The 18,241-nt window shown below is 25.5% G+C and overlaps 1 protein-coding gene across 2 annotated transcripts in view; it reads left to right on the top strand.

Moving 5' to 3' along the window:
• The window catches only part of LOC114122393 (inositol-trisphosphate 3-kinase A), a 206,944-nt gene that overhangs the window by 175,935 nt on the left and 12,768 nt on the right, over positions 1-18,241 (top strand). For both annotated transcript variants that reach the window (XM_050203144.1, XM_050203149.1), the window contains exons 3-4: positions 6,754-6,856; positions 16,623-16,769. In XM_050203144.1, the coding sequence (XP_050059101.1) occupies positions 6,754-6,856; positions 16,623-16,769 (250 nt within the window). The remainder of the gene's footprint in view (positions 1-6,753; positions 6,857-16,622; positions 16,770-18,241) is intronic.

Genomic DNA, 18,241 nt, shown 5'->3' on the forward strand with positions numbered 1-18,241 from the left:
TAGACTTGTTTACATGGTATTGGATTAATTACATTATATTTTAGCATTTGCAAATTTTTTTTCATCCAATAATCAGACAAATTAAATCATATTCAAAGCTACTTGTTTTACTATATTGTGCACCATATGTTCTACATTTATTACATTCAAATACAAATATCAAAACTATTCTCAACATAATCTGTGTATTTAAAACACTTTGTATATACATATAAAAAACAATATTTATATTATAAAAATATTATTTTATCAAAATGTAGTCTATAGTATAATATGATAATAACATGGCTTTAACTGACGAATGATAGTATAATTATTACATAATGTTATATTTTTATTATTTGTTCAAACAAATTCAACGAGACATTGAAAATTTCATAAAAATAATATTAGTATTTAATAGTATAATATTTTAATAGGATTAAAGTTCAGCTTTATCAGGAGCAAAATCATATCTTCTCACCTACTACATAATACCAGTATGGCCTGCAATTTAGGGTTTATAAATATGATAAGGATAGATATGAATACACTTCTTTAATTATACCACTGTTACAGATAGTATAATAGGTATCAACTTAAGTATATAAGTAAAATCAGTTATATTGTGATATTGTTAGATTTAGCAAAATTTAAACAATTCAAATTGGAAATGTTGTCAATTCAAAAAGATTTTTACAAGCAGGAAAAAACATTAACTCGTTTTTAAAAATGAGGCCGTAAAAATTTTAACTTTACTTCAAAAGACTTAATATGAGATCACAGCATACACAAATAAGTCGATTTTTACCTTGTAGTTTTGAATTAAATACATTCATATTTTAATACATCAATAAAAAAACATCAATTCAGAAATTTAAACTTTATTTTTAATCATGGAAAGATTTTCTCCCTTTTCTTCCAAAAAATCGTTTACCTTTTAATGTAACAAGAGATGCAATAAATAAAATACAATTTAATATTAAATTATCATTTGTAGATATTATAAAATGTGTAAATTTAAGAAAATAGCTAAAAACATAAAATATTCAATTTAATTGTCTTTTGGAGCAAGCGGATGCGGCTCGTTGGATACCGGTTTCCGAATACTAGTCTAAACTGATAATAATGCGGGGTGCTTTATTATGGCATTAAATATATAAGGGAAAAATCGTTTTTGAATGTAGATAATCTCCTAAACGATTATTTAACTCGTTAATAACTCGAAAATAAAAATATGTTTAGCTTACATTTACAAAACGCACATTCTCCAATCTGCGTGAATCGATAAAGTACACATTTCAGAATTAATTGTACAAATGCATGCGGATTGTATTCTGAATAATTATAACAAAACTATAAATTCATTTATCAGTCATTATTTTAGACTTAATAATAAATCGAAAAAGATCTATATAATAATATCTGATTTAATTGATGATTATATTTATATTCTTAAATATCGTTGAATACTGTAATTAATAATTATAATAACATTTTTATTATTTATATTCTTCAGTTATTCACAATTATTTAGAGTATTTAAAAAATTCCTGAAAATACTAATTTATAGCTATTTTTTACAACATAGGTACTCATTATATTTTGTATACATAGTATATAATCATTTTTTAATAATAATATTAACCGAGTCAATTATCAAGTTTTATTTTTACTGTGGGACGAAAGTATAATAGTATAATTTTCTCAAATTAACGTATAACAACCAGCTGGTAATGTACTTACATAACCATATTAAATTTTATATTGTATAAAAACACGTGTTGTTGGAAAAAAATCTTTTTTAAGTGAAAAAGCTTAGATGCGCACGATGTTGCGAGTCGACGTGTATTACTGAATATTACGAGTATATTAGAGGGATATAATTCATATAATATTATAGTCGTAGGTTGGATTAATTCGTACATAGGACTATGATATGTGGTTTGCGGATGATCGGCATACATATAAATGATGAAATATATTAGTATATAAGTGATTAGGTACTAGTTTATAGCTAGGTATACAGAATATCAAAAAATACTAAAATTAACCTGGGATAAATCGATAAAAATTTATTTAGTGGTTGACTCTTCATTTGAATCATCTATACCTGTAATATGGATTATATTATATAGGAATTAAACGTATAATATAAAGCTGGTATAAACCAACGTGTATAATGTTAGTACCTATAATATAATGTATGTAGAATGTAGATACTTGGCTAGGTCGTATACATATAACAGTATTGAAGTGTAATTATGTCGTAAAATTTAAACGCAAATGAATTTTCCCATTAAATCAATTCGGATAAAGTCTCTTTCCGAGGCGTGGCCGGAATTACATGTATGTAAAAAAAAAAAACAGTTTATAATCACCTTACGCTTCAGCCAGAGATTCTTCACATTGTATACTACAGGATAATTTATCAATCATGCTCACAAGCTCACCCCTTTTTTATCCTATAATGAATTTAATCAAAAATCTGATTTTTCTAATTTTTTGATTATTAGATATTCTTGGGATTATTTTATACTACTTAAGATATGTCTTGTGGAGATATTAATAACACTAATAGCTATTTTCTGTTTTTTTTCTAATAAAAATCCTCTTTTATATTGTAAACTATTTAGTGGATAATTTTTACAAAAATTATAATGAATTTAAATTTAGACGATTAATTTTGAATTATTTACATTTGTGTATTAAGAATAATAATATATCCATGATCATGGGATTATACAATATGGAAAAATCAAATTTTGAATAAATTCGATATCTATGTATATATTTTTTTTTTAATTAGAAAACTTTTAACCTATATTTAAAAGAACACAATAAGTAAATATGATTACATTTGAATACATTGTAATAATATCGTTAGAATTTAACTTGACGAGGAAGGATATCCATTGGATATCTAGGTTTTAATGATTAGAACCATTAAACATTTATTAAATTAAATTCAGTATTAGAGTAAAAATAGGGTGTAAGCAAACCTGAAAAATCATCCAATATATATATTTTACTCGTAGTGTATTATATATTTTGCCACACATTGCAGCCGTCATGTGTGGCGTCAAATGTAGACCTGTGCACGTCTGCGTCAGATGGACCGTGTATAAATTGCGTACAACGCTATATATTATATATCGTACACGTACAATACATATCATCTAAATATAGGAACGACGACTTGTGTGTCAAATAAATAATGCATAGTTTTCATTATATTAAATACGCACACGTCGACGCCTACATGCACACACACACACATACACACCGAGCATGCGAAAAATAAAGATAAAATAAAATTGTTATATACACACACATTAGTAATAGTGGATAAGTCGGGTCCCGTGTACACGCCACATTAGTATGCTCGTGGGAATGTAAGTGTGTTTGTGTTTTTGCGTCGTTCCGTTCCGCAGTCGCGAAGGAATTGAAACGCGCACGACGACTTGACTCTTAAAATGTTTTCGCACGTTACATATAATACGTATTTTATATACAGGGTGATTCACCGGAAATAATCACCCTTTATTTTTACTTTAATTAATGTATGTGTTCGAATTATTCTGATTTATAGAACCTTAAAACCTATATTAAAATTCTAAAATATTAAAACTGTTTAAATTACTTAGATTTTCATCGTATTTATGGAGTGTTTTTCAAATTAGTAACAATCTTTTTTTCTGTAAATTATTTAATAGATGATTTCTTTGCAAATGATGATGTATTTAAAAGAGTAGTTTTGGAGTTATTAAAACTACAGTATGTACTTAAGGCAATAATTATAATAAATTTCTAAAGTAGGTTTAAATATGACTTGGAAAATTTGTTGATTTGAAAACTATTATAATTAATACTTCTATATTGACATTTTATAATCTATAAAAATTGTCGTAATTTTTGAATATATAGTAAGTAGTTAATTGAATATTATACATTTATTCAATATTTTCGTGATACTATTTGAAATGACATTATTTTTACTATAAACATAAAAAAAAATATTTACTGTAATAAAAGGAAAGTTCTCATTTATTTAAAAAATCTTAGCATTTAAAAATATGACCTTTAGGTGTATTTAAAAATTCCAAAAAAAAAATAAGATTTGAATAATTAATACATAATTAAATGAAAAATAGTTGTGGGAGAGGGTAATCGTACATGGTAAATCAAAAACCTGTTTGTACAGTACTTTTAATGGCATAGATACTATATTTTATGTTTAATTTTTCATCAACTGTCATTACTGTTCAATAGAAGTTATACACTAAAGATTGTCATAACTTTTTTTCTTTTTTTTTGAAAGTCAATTTTATTCACTAAAAAGCATTCAAGCATCGCGTCATTGTATAGTAGTTTAGGTAATATTAGGCATGTAAAAGCAGTGTACTATGCCTAGAGGATGTTAAACCTCCGCTCGTGTTACGTTTCTCTTCTTGTATCAAAAATATACAAATCATCGTGACAAAGTTATTATGTATAATATATGTATCAATGGATTATTAATACAAAGAAAATAATATTATATAGTCGTAAAAAATGATAAAATATATAATTACTAATTATGCACTTTATAATCCTAAAATATACTATTAAAATAAGTACAAAAATATTTTTTAGTGGCTTAGCTATTAAACACGAACAATACCTTTAAGTACTCGTAGATACGAGTGTTTTCTCAACTATTCTATCACTGTAGCTACAGCGCGAAGAAGCTTTCAAATAATTAAGTAGATTAAGTTTAATTAATGTTGTTATCTCATTAAACGTTATTTTAAGTAAAATGTGCTAAAATAGTTCACTATTCCAATCATTATACATATAAGATTTTGTATAAATATTTCATGGAAATATTCGGAAGATTTAATTTTACACGCAAACGTAATTTTCAAAGCTGGGTGAAACGTATGTAAATGGACATAGGAAACAAATTAATACATATTATATATGTATATACATATTATAATATCTACGATAACGAATTCAATACTAGACATAATGTGCGTGCGTGAGTGGGAAAAAAAGAAAAATAGAATGAGATTGAGTGAGAGATCAGTCGACAATTTCGTATAAAAAAATTATTATTATACAGGAGTCCAAGCTGAATCTATATTGGATGCGGAAATCTGATGCGAACTAAAATGAAAATAATAATAATCAATTTGTTGATATGTTTATAACATTATATTAATCGATGGCCACCCGCCCGTAATTTCGTGCTAAAGAGTTAATCGTTTGAATCGATTTTTGAATACGTTTACCGTTCGTGGGCTACAACTCGTCCGTATAATATAGCATCCAAAATTATATTTCATACATAAATAATATATTATATTGGCGTGCGTATACACCACGTGATATAATATTATATAGGTAGTAGTAAGTAGTTCCGCAGGAAATACAAGTCGATGGGAATTAATTTATATTTCGGTTTCGAAACCAGTTACCAGTTTTTAATTAGCGCACCGGGCTTTGTCCAGCGCCGTTCTCGGGTTTTTGTTTTCATTTTTTAATTATATTCCATTCCGATAGCGCTGCGTAAGTGTGTATACCTACCGTAATATATATTAATGGAAAACATTAAGCAATTGTATATATATATATTTTGTACGAGTATTAAGTATAGTGTTATAGGCAGTATTTTGTTATGATATTATAATGGACGTACATTAATGACATTATCAACGCTAGTGCACGAGAATTTTTTTTAAACGCCTTCCCCATCATAATAACTGTAGCAGTGACTATTTATAATATTATTTAGTTGTTGAGTTAATCGACGAATTCAAGTTCGTATGTACCTGTTTATAAAAGTTACCTATACATTATATGTGTATAATAGTATAACTAATAATATTATATACATAATCTACCAAAATATTGTGTTCTTGGAAGTTGCATGTACAATATTGTTTGTTATGGTATTTAAAATACATAATGTTAGTAGATACTTATAATTATTAATTATCTTGAAATGTAAATTTCTAGAGCATAACGTCACTATACATATACATTATTACGATAGTATTATGCGGTCACCTATAAATATTATTTTAAACATTTCGAAGTGCGTGTAATGTAATTATTACGTGATTTTCTTATTTTTTTTTTTTGAACGAAAACATTGAACCTTTGTAAATTTAGTCTAACCTATACGATGGTGTAATAATGTACGAATATGTTAACCTACCATATTAATAATTAAACGTAGGATGATTTGTACGACATTTCTTTGCGAGGGGTAGATAAAATAGACAATTTAGACACAATTATATAAACTTAACGTGCAACTTTATCAATCAGTTCGTTTTTTTCTAATTTTTAATAGAATTAGTAAATAGTAACCGATTGAGTTGAAAAATTCACCGATAAAATATGTTTGAATTTTTTTAAACGTTGTGAAAAAGCTACAACTGTCATATAATTTTTAGTTTAAAATTAACTACCTATACAGACTAGTCAGATTATAAAATATAGTATTTATTGTCGGTTATTGTAAATAATCCTGTAAATCAAACGAATGGTTAAACTTGAAAAATAAAGTACTCAGTATGATTAAAAGTTAAAAAGTCAAAATACCATCCATGACTTGATTTTTAAGAAGTATAATACACTAATACATAAACATACATAAATCGTAAAATTATTATACAGATATATATATTACTTACTCGGATCCTACACTCATAATATGCATATATAATTATTATATTTTATTTGTAAAGTATATTTTTACTAATAAGAATTTTTCCTGTTTAGCATTCCGGATGGCGAAAGTTGAGAAACATTGTTCAGTGGACGCCGTTCTTTCAGACCTACAAAAAACAGAGGTATCCGTGGGTACAGCTAGCTGGACACCAAGGTATGTTCAATTGTGCTTTTATTCTTTTATATTTTCGATCAGATCTAATTATTAATTAAGTTAACTAGACATAGTCATGCCACCTGTGCATAATATTATAATATTGTTTACAAAAACAAAAAATAGTATGAGCTATAGATAAATAATCAACATTTTAAAGAAAGAAATTTGAATTTCGATACTTATCAGTTGGCCGCTTAAGAAATTGCATGTCATATTATATATACCAACGAAATGTATCAATTATTTTTTTAAATCTTGTTTGTACGTACGCCATAGTTGTTCAACACGCCATTTATCGTGCTTATTATATTTTATACTATTACTTTTAGATTTTTTTAGTATTCCATTATTTACTAACACATTTTAAGACAATAAAAAAAAAAAAATTAAACTAATTACTTTTCAACGTACCTATATAGTTATGTAGTTATTAACGATCAACTTCGGTATTTAAACTTTTTTTAAAAAATTGATTCAATTGACACGCGTACATAACCTCTATTATATAGTATACTACGGCTCTGTAATAATAATATGGGACATCGATAGTATGTAAAATTGTCAAATTAATTCACCAATTCAGCGATCGTGTTGTATATAATAATATATCTATTATGTTATTCCTATTTATATGAAGAAATATAGTCACTTCGTTGAGTTTTATTTAAAAATTACATCATCATTCGTGTTTTCGTATAAATTGACTTCGTATGATATTATTATATTTAATAATAAATTAATATTGATTATTACAGCAATTCTTGTATAATTCCAGTTTTGATAACCAAGTGGCACACAAGACTTAACCTCGACTAGAGTTTTAGTTCGAATATTATATTGGTACTGGTATAGACGGTGGATAGTATACAATTGTTGTCATTTAACAAACGATCGACAGCAGTAGTCGATTCATTCTATACGTATAAAATATAAATTATAATACGTTGATAAATACAACTAAAATCACGTTTGACATTGACTTTTATGTAATTTATACTATATATTCACAAAATATGCTCACCCTATTTTATCCTTTATTAATATACGCAGGTACTTATTCAAATTCTAATTTTTTGAATTTGAACTTTGAAATTTGTATGGTATACTTAAAAATCATATTTTTTACCATTAAAGAGTACAAATTTCATTTTTCAAATAAATAATAGTTGTTTTTACCGTAAATTTTCTAGAAAATTATTATTTTGAAAATAATGACGAATCTATTAATAACTTGAAAATTAGGAGTGTAGTTTTTGGGTTATTAAATTTTGTATAATTAGGAATTATAACAATGGTAAATTGGTTCCATATAAACCTATAAAATATAATACGTTACATTATATGTAATACTTTCTATAGTTAAATAGATTTTGCACATTTTATAAAATCACTATATTTTTCACATCGTTGTATAATCCACATATCTTTTATACCTACAATTGATGATGTCCATTATACTCTCTATCGACTTCTACAACTTATGAGGTAAACATCAACTGCCCACTATAATGTAGAAAAATTCACATTTTTGCATTTTTTTTTACTTTTTATATTAAAAGGGTACGGGCAGCAGGCACATAGTATTTTATAAACAACTTGTATATAAGAATAGTACAAACTTCAAACAAATTTATGGAGTGTAATTTTCGTATATTATTATACAGACTAAAAAAAGTCTGTATAATAGACCTAAAAAAAAGGTTAGTAAGTTTTCTTAGAAACTTATTGTTTGAATTCAAATTAATACACTAAAAATGTCAATATAAAAATCATCATCTAACAGTTTATATTAAAAAAGGTATTTCTCTGAAAAAAAAAAATTAATTTTATATTGAACACATCTACATATCACAAATTCTAAGTATTTATAAATATAGTGTTTACGTATAGCATGTATATGTGTTTGATAATAAATAATTTCAAAAACCAGATTTTAAATAAATTTATTATTAAGCATAGCATGGGAGTGAGCTTACACAGTGATTCACATATACATAGGAAGTTACTTACGCATACAATTTTTTTATTTACACATTTCAACAGTCCACATGTATACCTGTTTAATGTTTATTTTTATAATAAGCGTTTAAACGATAATAGTGACATTATTATGGTCATTATTTTAATACTAAATATACGTATCTAATATAATTTTGAACAAAATTATTTTAAATTACCTCCTATAACAGTTTAAAAATATAAGCAGGTAATTGTCTATTCTAAAACCTTCTTAAAATATTTTTATGGAATCGATTCAACAAAAAAAAAAAAAACAACTACGTTTTAAACCATAGAGTTGGTATACCTAATAATATATTACTTAAACTAAATTATGAATACAAAATCTCGAATATTGCATTATTTTTTTATTATTATTATTATTCATACATTTTATAGATACTATTTAGTTACGGTTTGTGTGAAAAACAAATTCTTTGTCCGTTATTTAAAACCATTATTACAATTATTATGATTAATTAATTTGATTAGTAATTAACAGTATTTGCTGTTAGAGATGTTATTTTCGAATAAATCATTTTATGGTTTGGTTTTTTCACCCATATTTTACGAAAGTATAATATTAATAATTTTAAAATTTTATACATCGATTTTATTTTATTTCTAATAGAAATCTATAACGACAAGTTAGTGTGTTATATGTATAGGTACATAAACATATATAATTATTCGTAACAATTATAATATAATTTGTTAATAATTATTCAATTCGCGCATAATACTATTACCGTTTTATCGTTATGAATATAAATATTGTGTGTATTGAACCTTCTAAAAATAACAATAATTCAAGGTCGTAAAGTTAAGTTCTTCGAGTGTTTCGTAGTTTGTGAAAAGCGTCTACTGAAGATATTATAAACATATTGTTACACGATTACATATTATACAACATAAGACGTATTCCGAATAATTATTGATAAAATAAAAAATAAAAATCGACGAATTATTAATATTTTTTTTGTTATACGTTCTACAATATATAATATAATATATTTTCTATGCTACGTGTTATATTTTTTGCGCATCAACAATAATAATTAGTATACAACTTTTCTTAACTGCGTTTGGAGTAGACACGAGCCTTAATTTAAATTGTCTATAAAATGTACTTGTAATATTGTATTGTATTTCCTAAAAACCAAATTCCTAATTTATAAAATTCTCATTTAACCTATATTGATTTACGAATTACAATTTTAAAGCATGTTGAAAAAATTTGATGGGTACCTATTCAAACAAAATGCAAGCGTTTCAAAATATTTATCCAATGATTCACCATTTATCTTCAACTTAAATCTTGCATAATGATTTTAAATTAAAACTATTTATGAAGAAGCCCGCTCATTTTATATACTCTTTCATAAACGACTTCTAAGTGATCCAAATCTACTTATAAAAGATTTTTCTTTCCTAATACTACCAGAAAATATTTGACACGTGTTAAAAAGAATATAGTGTCGTTACAACGCGACATGTTACAAATATAAAAATATTTAATGCTTTAAAAAAAATCAATTTCATGTCTGTATCTAATCTTATTAGTATATAGCTTATTTTACATATTTTGTATGGATATTAGATTATTATTTATTTATATTAAAAGATATTAGAAAATCGAGCTTTAGTTTTAAGTATACATTTTTACTCGCTTTTTAATCGTGTATGCTATTATCATTTAGGCCTCTTTATTATCTTAAAGGTTCATTGACGCGTATAATGATCGTACAAATCATGCTTATAGTCTCGCCGTGCGATTATTTTTTTAAGAGGTTAAGTATTTTAATTTAGTTAGTATCAAATCTCCCTTGGGGTTTTGTTTTGTTTAATATTATAAATTAATAATTTATTTTTATCGATAAAATTATAATTATTTAAAATTAAATAGTTGTAAGTAAATTTTTAGGGGAGTTAATTTAATTTTTGACATAGTCTGTATTTTTAGTTTGTAAATCCTTAGTTAAGTTAAGTGCATAATATAATATTTTTATTTTATTTTTCGCTAAATTTATAGTTGCTGCAAGTAAATTATACTTGAACTGTTTATGTGTATAACAAACTATTTTCAATTTTTTTTTTGACAGTTTATATTTCTTTCACGACAAGAATGTTTAGTATTTAACCAATATTAATCATCAACTAAAATTATCCAAGATTGCGATAACTGTTTATCAAAATCGATGAAATATAACCCCTTCAGTTATCATTCTGTGCGACTTGTCTTAACTCTTAAAATAATTTTAGATGATGATTAGCTTTCAGTTGAAAATACTTTACGTGTATTACAGTGTACAGACATTACAATAATTTTCAGAAAATATTGCTATGCTTTGAAAAGGGATGGTTTTTATTTTTTTATTTTTTGTTTATCTAAAAATAGTAGTAATAATTAGTAATGATGATATAATTTCAATTAAGTTTTTTGATAAAATAATATTATGTAAGATAAATTATGTGCAAAATATTCTTTGTGTGATCCATTTTCTAATTACAATTATTTTTTTAAGGTAGTTAATAAAGTTAACTAATTTATATGTTCTATATTAACTATAAGCTCACAAGTTAAATTTATAATCTGTTAACTTGTGTTCACTTGACTTGATGTGAGTTAATTTTTTTCATTAATTTGCTCACTATTGAGCAATATTATAATATATACGTATGTGTAATAAAGGTAATATAAATGTATAATGCGTAGTATATCTAATATTGGTATATCGTATATGTGTGATGCGTATGTTTACCAAACTCGATATAGGTTTTAAACATGCTGTAAAACCGTAATAAATGTATTATTATTATTATAGTGTAGGTAATTTTTTCTTCGATTGGCGTTTGTATTATATTTTATATATTAACGTGCTCAATGTCAAATCGATTTATTGCGAAAATAAACCGTCGCGCGGAGACACATTGCGCCGTCCGTTAAAAGTGGTGGTATAGAATAAGAGTGCGTGATACATAATGTTATAATAACGTATTTACATATACACCAGCGAAAGAATATAGCGTACCTATAGCAGTTTTTCGATAAAAAAAAATTCACGCAATCTGTGAAAACATTGTATCTATTATAATGTGGTATTTTAAAATTTAAAAATGCCTCTCCAAAATCCCCCAAGACACTGGTTTAATAACTGGAAATACATTATTCCACATTTTTGTAATACATAACATATATTAACAAACTTAGTTCATTGACATGAAATTGATTTTTATGTTTAGTGATTATATAATCACAAACATAGATATACATGGCATATTTAACTAGACGTGATACTTTTTTTTCATCATGTCATAACATGTCTGTACATTTTTAACGCTTTTTTAAGCGATTTTTAAAGTTATCCATGTAAGAAGTGAACTTATAAAAATATTTATTTTATCATTGGACATCAATAATATTTTATCTATAACACTAAAATATCTATTACCTTCATAGGTAGTAGGTACTATAATCAAATACATACACGCAGTTAACCTATAGAACATGGTAAATTTATCACAAAAACCTGCTGTATTTCTTTTTTCAAAGATTAATTAACGATAATAACACAAAAAATATATATAAAATAAAAATAACAAAATTTACTACTCACAAAATGTTGCTGCAGCTCGAACAGAACTAGTTTTCACTTGCAAGAAAATCCGTCACCGTTAGGACTGTAATCAACATCTTCATTGAATAAAATATAAAATATTATGACAAACCACAAATGTATATGTGCTCAATGCTGGTCATCGTTTTTAAAATCATTTTTGCATTCGATATAATATATAAAGGTATTAGTACCTAGCATTACGGCAAGTTGTCCAGCCAACGAGTATATTTTGTGCATGATATGTTTTTTCTTGTCCAATTCCGTTTCATTAATTAAAATAATTTCAGGTGAAGTGAATAGTTCTATTAGTAGTAGTAGTAGAAGTAATATTCGATATTGATAACCAGTTTGAAATTTTGTATTTCGGGTTTTTAATCACCTTACAAATTGTAGTTATGAAGTATAACAGTTCAAACTATATAATATATATATATATTATATATTATATAAATATTTGAGGCAAACTTAATATAGTTTTTGCACACCGAAAAGTATATTAAGTTTAATAGATTATTATTTTTTTATTGCGTTTACGATTTTATTTTACGACCTTAGGCCGTGTGAGTCTTAGACCAATTGTCTTATGGAAAATAACTCTTGGAGATCAAATATCTTATCATAATATTTTCAAGTACGAAACTAAGGTCCATATAAACTTGTTATTTTACTGAAACAAAATGATAAAGATAAACTGTTTTATACTCGGTTTAAATACCGGCAAGACTGATTGAAATCTACACTGCTTTCTATCATACGGATGTATTTATATACTCGTACATACAATATAATATCTAAACAAAACCTAAACACAAATAATTATTATTCTCATTGATGTTGGCAGATTTATATCTTTAATCGACAATCGTCATATACACCATACATAGGTATTATACGTATTAATACAAGTTGTATAATATATATATATTGTCCTTATGGTCACGCTGAAAAAATAAACATGATATTGCAGACTGTTTGGAAAATAATAACAATGTTATAAAAAAAGTTGTACAACTATTTACTATATAATACATATTTAGAAACGAATGATGGTTTCATTAATAATTGTTTAATATATAATAGAACATTGATAAATTGAATAAAATTATTACGAATTATATATAGATAGTTTATATATATTTTATATATATATATATAACTCATCTATTTTCATGGAATGAATGTATTTGTAGAATACCTTAGTTTTTTTTAAAGAACGTTGAACAAACAATATATAAACTCAAAAATTATTATTGTTGCATTATTTGCGTCTGTTTTTGAATATATAATGAATAAATAAACCGTTGCATTGGTTACTTACAATTTATTACTAGTATAACTTTTTTGTTGCCATAGGAATTTGACTATAAATTATAAACTATTTTACTATAGATTAATTTTAAGGTATTGCCGGTTTATATTACAAAAATATTCACACCGTTCAGTCGATATTAACAGACATTAACTTAAAATTTAATAAAAATAATATATTATATAATATATACCAATATAAAGAGCGATTTTTTAAATTTTAAAAATATTTAATTTTTTTTGAAAATTTTTAGATTTTGAGCGGAGCGAGGAATGTATTGGTTTTACAATGATGTTTATTTCTTTCTTATTCTATAAACATTTTTTTCCCTCTAAACTTGCTTAAAAGTACAAGTGTAGCATATTTTCTGGAAGGTAATGTTCTTGAGCTGGTACTTTAAAGAGGTCATTTTTCGATTTTCGAAATAATACTCGAAATAAAAGCGGTTAAAAGAGAAAAAATGTACAACTTCACGAATATGTAAAATAAAATAATTATGGCTTTGTTTATCACCACAGAAAAGAATAAAATTAAATAAAAAATATCCCCTCGTCCGCTCAGAATCGTTTTTTATCGAATGCAATCATATTGCATTCAAATCGAATACCTATTCAGTAAAATTACTCTATCCTGTCCGAGGACCGAAGGGACGATGGACAAACATCCACCACCGAAATGCGCTGACCTACTTTTATTTTTTTTTATTTAAATTTTGATTTCCCGATCAATATTTTCTTCATGATTCACGGTAACTAAAAGATCCTGTACCTAAATAGTAAATATATATTGTATATTACTTACAGGTATGCATGAAGCATCACACATCAGTTAAGTCGTGTAAATGTATTATAATAATAAAACGTATAAATATTATATATAGTATGATTTAAGAAAACATATTGTTCTTCATTTTTTATTTAATAATGAATTTATTAAAATTCCGATTTTTGAATATACTTAAATGTTATAAACTATTTTTTCAAATTCTTAAGATCTTTGTACTAATTAAAAAGTTTTCCGTATTGATATAAATTTATAAATAAAAATCACTCCTTCTATCTTTTATTATAAATTATTTAATGGATAACTATTTTCAAAATTTTAATGTAATAACTACTTAATTCAAAATGTAAATAAAAAATGTTTCAGTTTTAAAAATATTTATATTAATAACTAACTGGGGAAATATGTACGAATTATAAATATTAAAAGATTAATAACATTTACTACAATTTTCAACTCTCCATACTCCCAAATTCTTCCTTAACTACATCACAGTACCATCAAGTACCTACACGTCCTACACAGTTAAATGATTTAAAAATAATTGATACGAATTAACATTTTGATACGTCAAAATTTTCAGAAAACATTTTTATTAAACAACTCATAATGAAAATTTGGGTTCTCATATGAAAAATAAAAGTTTGTATCTTTATATGACACTTCTTAACTAGTAAAAAAATCTTAAAAAATTGAAAATATGGTGTTAAATCTTTTACATTTAAAAAGTTCCGAAAACTAGATTTTTATTAATTGCATTATTGTAAAAAAAGATGGTGAGCATGATTAGTAAATCATCCTGTATATTATATACATACCTATGGGCGGAAATGACAACAAGTCACTCTATTAGTGACGTCCTTTTATTATATACATAAATCGTTTGGTAATATAATATATTATAATCTATCGTCGCGTGTATCGCATTACTAATCGGTTTGAAGGCACACCGTGCAATCGTGTATGAAAATCGTTATTATTGTGAATGTATGCAACAATTCAACCAAGTACATTAATCGTCGAATGATATTTTATAATTTGATTCCACTAGAGGAATTCACCCGGACGATCTATTATAATGTGTTGTTTAAGTATACTCGATATTTTTGTAACAATCATTTTAATTAAGAATGAGTAATTATTGGACTTCAATTTTCAAGAGATCAAACTTGAATTTATTGAAACTTTGTTTTTATTATTTTTTAAAATCGAACTTGAACTTTTTTGAAGTCATTGAACATTTTGAACTTGAGAACTTAAATCAGATAACCACATGGTTATGACAGTCTTAAAACAAAAGTGTTAAAGTGATACGGTTAATATTATTAGTATTTTAGGTACGAATATTTATATTTTAAATGTAAATTATATGTATAATAATATCGATGATGAACTTGTATTTTTGACTGTTAGGAAAAGCACGAATTAAAAGTATTCGATTTTGAGTATTAATTTCCAAAAAAATTCAAACTCTTCAAATCTCTGGAACTTTGAATGTTTGAGAATTGAATTAATTCAAAATTTTAATACGTTTATTATATTATCATTGACTTTTATTTGTGTAAATACATTGTAGTTTATGCTTGTACGCATGGGTTTAATAAACTATTAACGGTTTATAAATTTAGCAGAATTTAAGATATTATGTTCTATTTTTTTTTTTTTTTTTTTAACATAATATATATATTTAATTTTAATTAATTTATGTATCTATAGTTATACAATAACATAGATACAATTAGCAAAAGCCTATAACGAGGTTCCAAAGTAGGTATTGGACCATTCCCTTAGATTGTGATTTGATATTATATTTTAAATAGAATCGTATCTATCGAAAATCGTTTTTTTTTTAATTACATATTATAATGCGTTATATTATGAAATTACTAGTCAAATTCTACGATAATTATCACATCGAATAAGTAATATATTATTAAAATAATATTTCCTGTATGTATTATATTGATTTATTTTATGAATATCGTACCTATACATAATATCATATATTTAAATACATATAGATATGAATAACATATTTTTATAACTTTTGCAGGTAATTTTAAAGCCGGGCCGGAACCTGGTACAATCCTCAAGAAACTGTGTCCTAAGGAACAGTTATGCTTCCAAGTACTGATGAAGGACGCTCTTAGACCGTTTGTGCCCGAGTACAAGGGCCACTTGACCACCGATGACGGAGACCGTATCCTTTTCTAAAAAAAATAAATCAACTATGATGTTTTTGTATTAAAATATATAACACTAAATCTTAACCAATTATCGCTGTCCAAGTAAAATTAAAATTTAATTCGTATACACTCTTAATAATTCAGGTACGGACATTATATTATTATATACCGTTTACAACTTTTAATTCGATAAAAAACTAGGATTGTAGCATATTATAATAATACTAATATGTAGGTACTCAAGTGTTTTAATATTTTTAAGAACATACATAAAATCCACTAATGAATGCTGCCATGACTTCTGAGCCCCAGTTGAGAAAGCTATGTATCTATGTATTATATTATGCACGTTGAGATCACACACACGTTAATATAACAAACTCATTGTGACGTGGTCGTAGTTGCTAAATAGGTGTATAATAATAGAACTATTCTTTTTTAAATTGCATTTCTTTTTTTTTATTTAGTTGAACATTCGATAACCAAACAAAATTATAAAATACACAATATAGGTACCAACTATTATACTGTAGAACAAACAGTGAGTAGTGATCATTGGCAAACTGAGTCTTTTACATCCTTACACGTGTACATGCATACTCACGTACAGTACGTTATACACATCAAACACTGCGTCAGCCCTATCATAAGTCCATGACCTACTCTATAAAGTATATAATTGAATTAATTACCAATTTTTTTTTTTTATTTAAAGAGTAGCGGTGCAGTCAATGACGAGTAATGCCATTAACGTTTATTATTAATCGTTAGAATTAATATTCCGTTGAAATACGGTCGTTTTTCTCTGCGCCTAGTTTGACGGACGTGTCGCGCCCACATCCGCACCCAGCCAATACGATAAGGATGCGCGAGCTGATGATATATATTATATGCGTCGTCGTCGCAATAATAAAATATGATTTATCACCTCTGTCAATTTTTGGTCTATATTTCGTACGTTGATGATATCTTGTCAGAGTACGTAGGCTTTAATTTTTATGAGTGACTCAAGTTTCCTATATAACTATATAACTCGTCATTATATCATACCAACAATTTATTATGTACAACAAACTGCAATACTATATTTGAGACCAATAGAATGATAGAACCAAATTTACTCCTAATTGCAAACATTTGTTGACTTTTTTATGATTTTCGTGTATTATTTAAAAATGTCAATATATTTTTAATACTTTTTAATACTTTTATTACTTTTTTAATACTATTTCGTTATCAATTTGATTTACTTGAAATAAATTACAATCTTACTCGTATTCTGTATGCGTGTACAGTGTACGGTTATTATTTTATGTCATTACACATCTTTTAACATTAGTATATTTTTGAGTTTTTTTCTGATAGATTTCGTGTTGTCAATTTTATGTTTTAACACCTAGGATCCCTTTATAAGTCGATAAATAATATAATTATGTTACCATAATAACTTTGTTGATACATTTTTTTTTTTTTAATAATATATATA

Source organism: Aphis gossypii, chromosome 1 (assembly GCF_020184175.1).
Source record: "Aphis gossypii isolate Hap1 chromosome 1, ASM2018417v2, whole genome shotgun sequence".
In the NCBI taxonomy this organism is placed as follows: domain Eukaryota; kingdom Metazoa; phylum Arthropoda; class Insecta; order Hemiptera; family Aphididae; genus Aphis; species Aphis gossypii.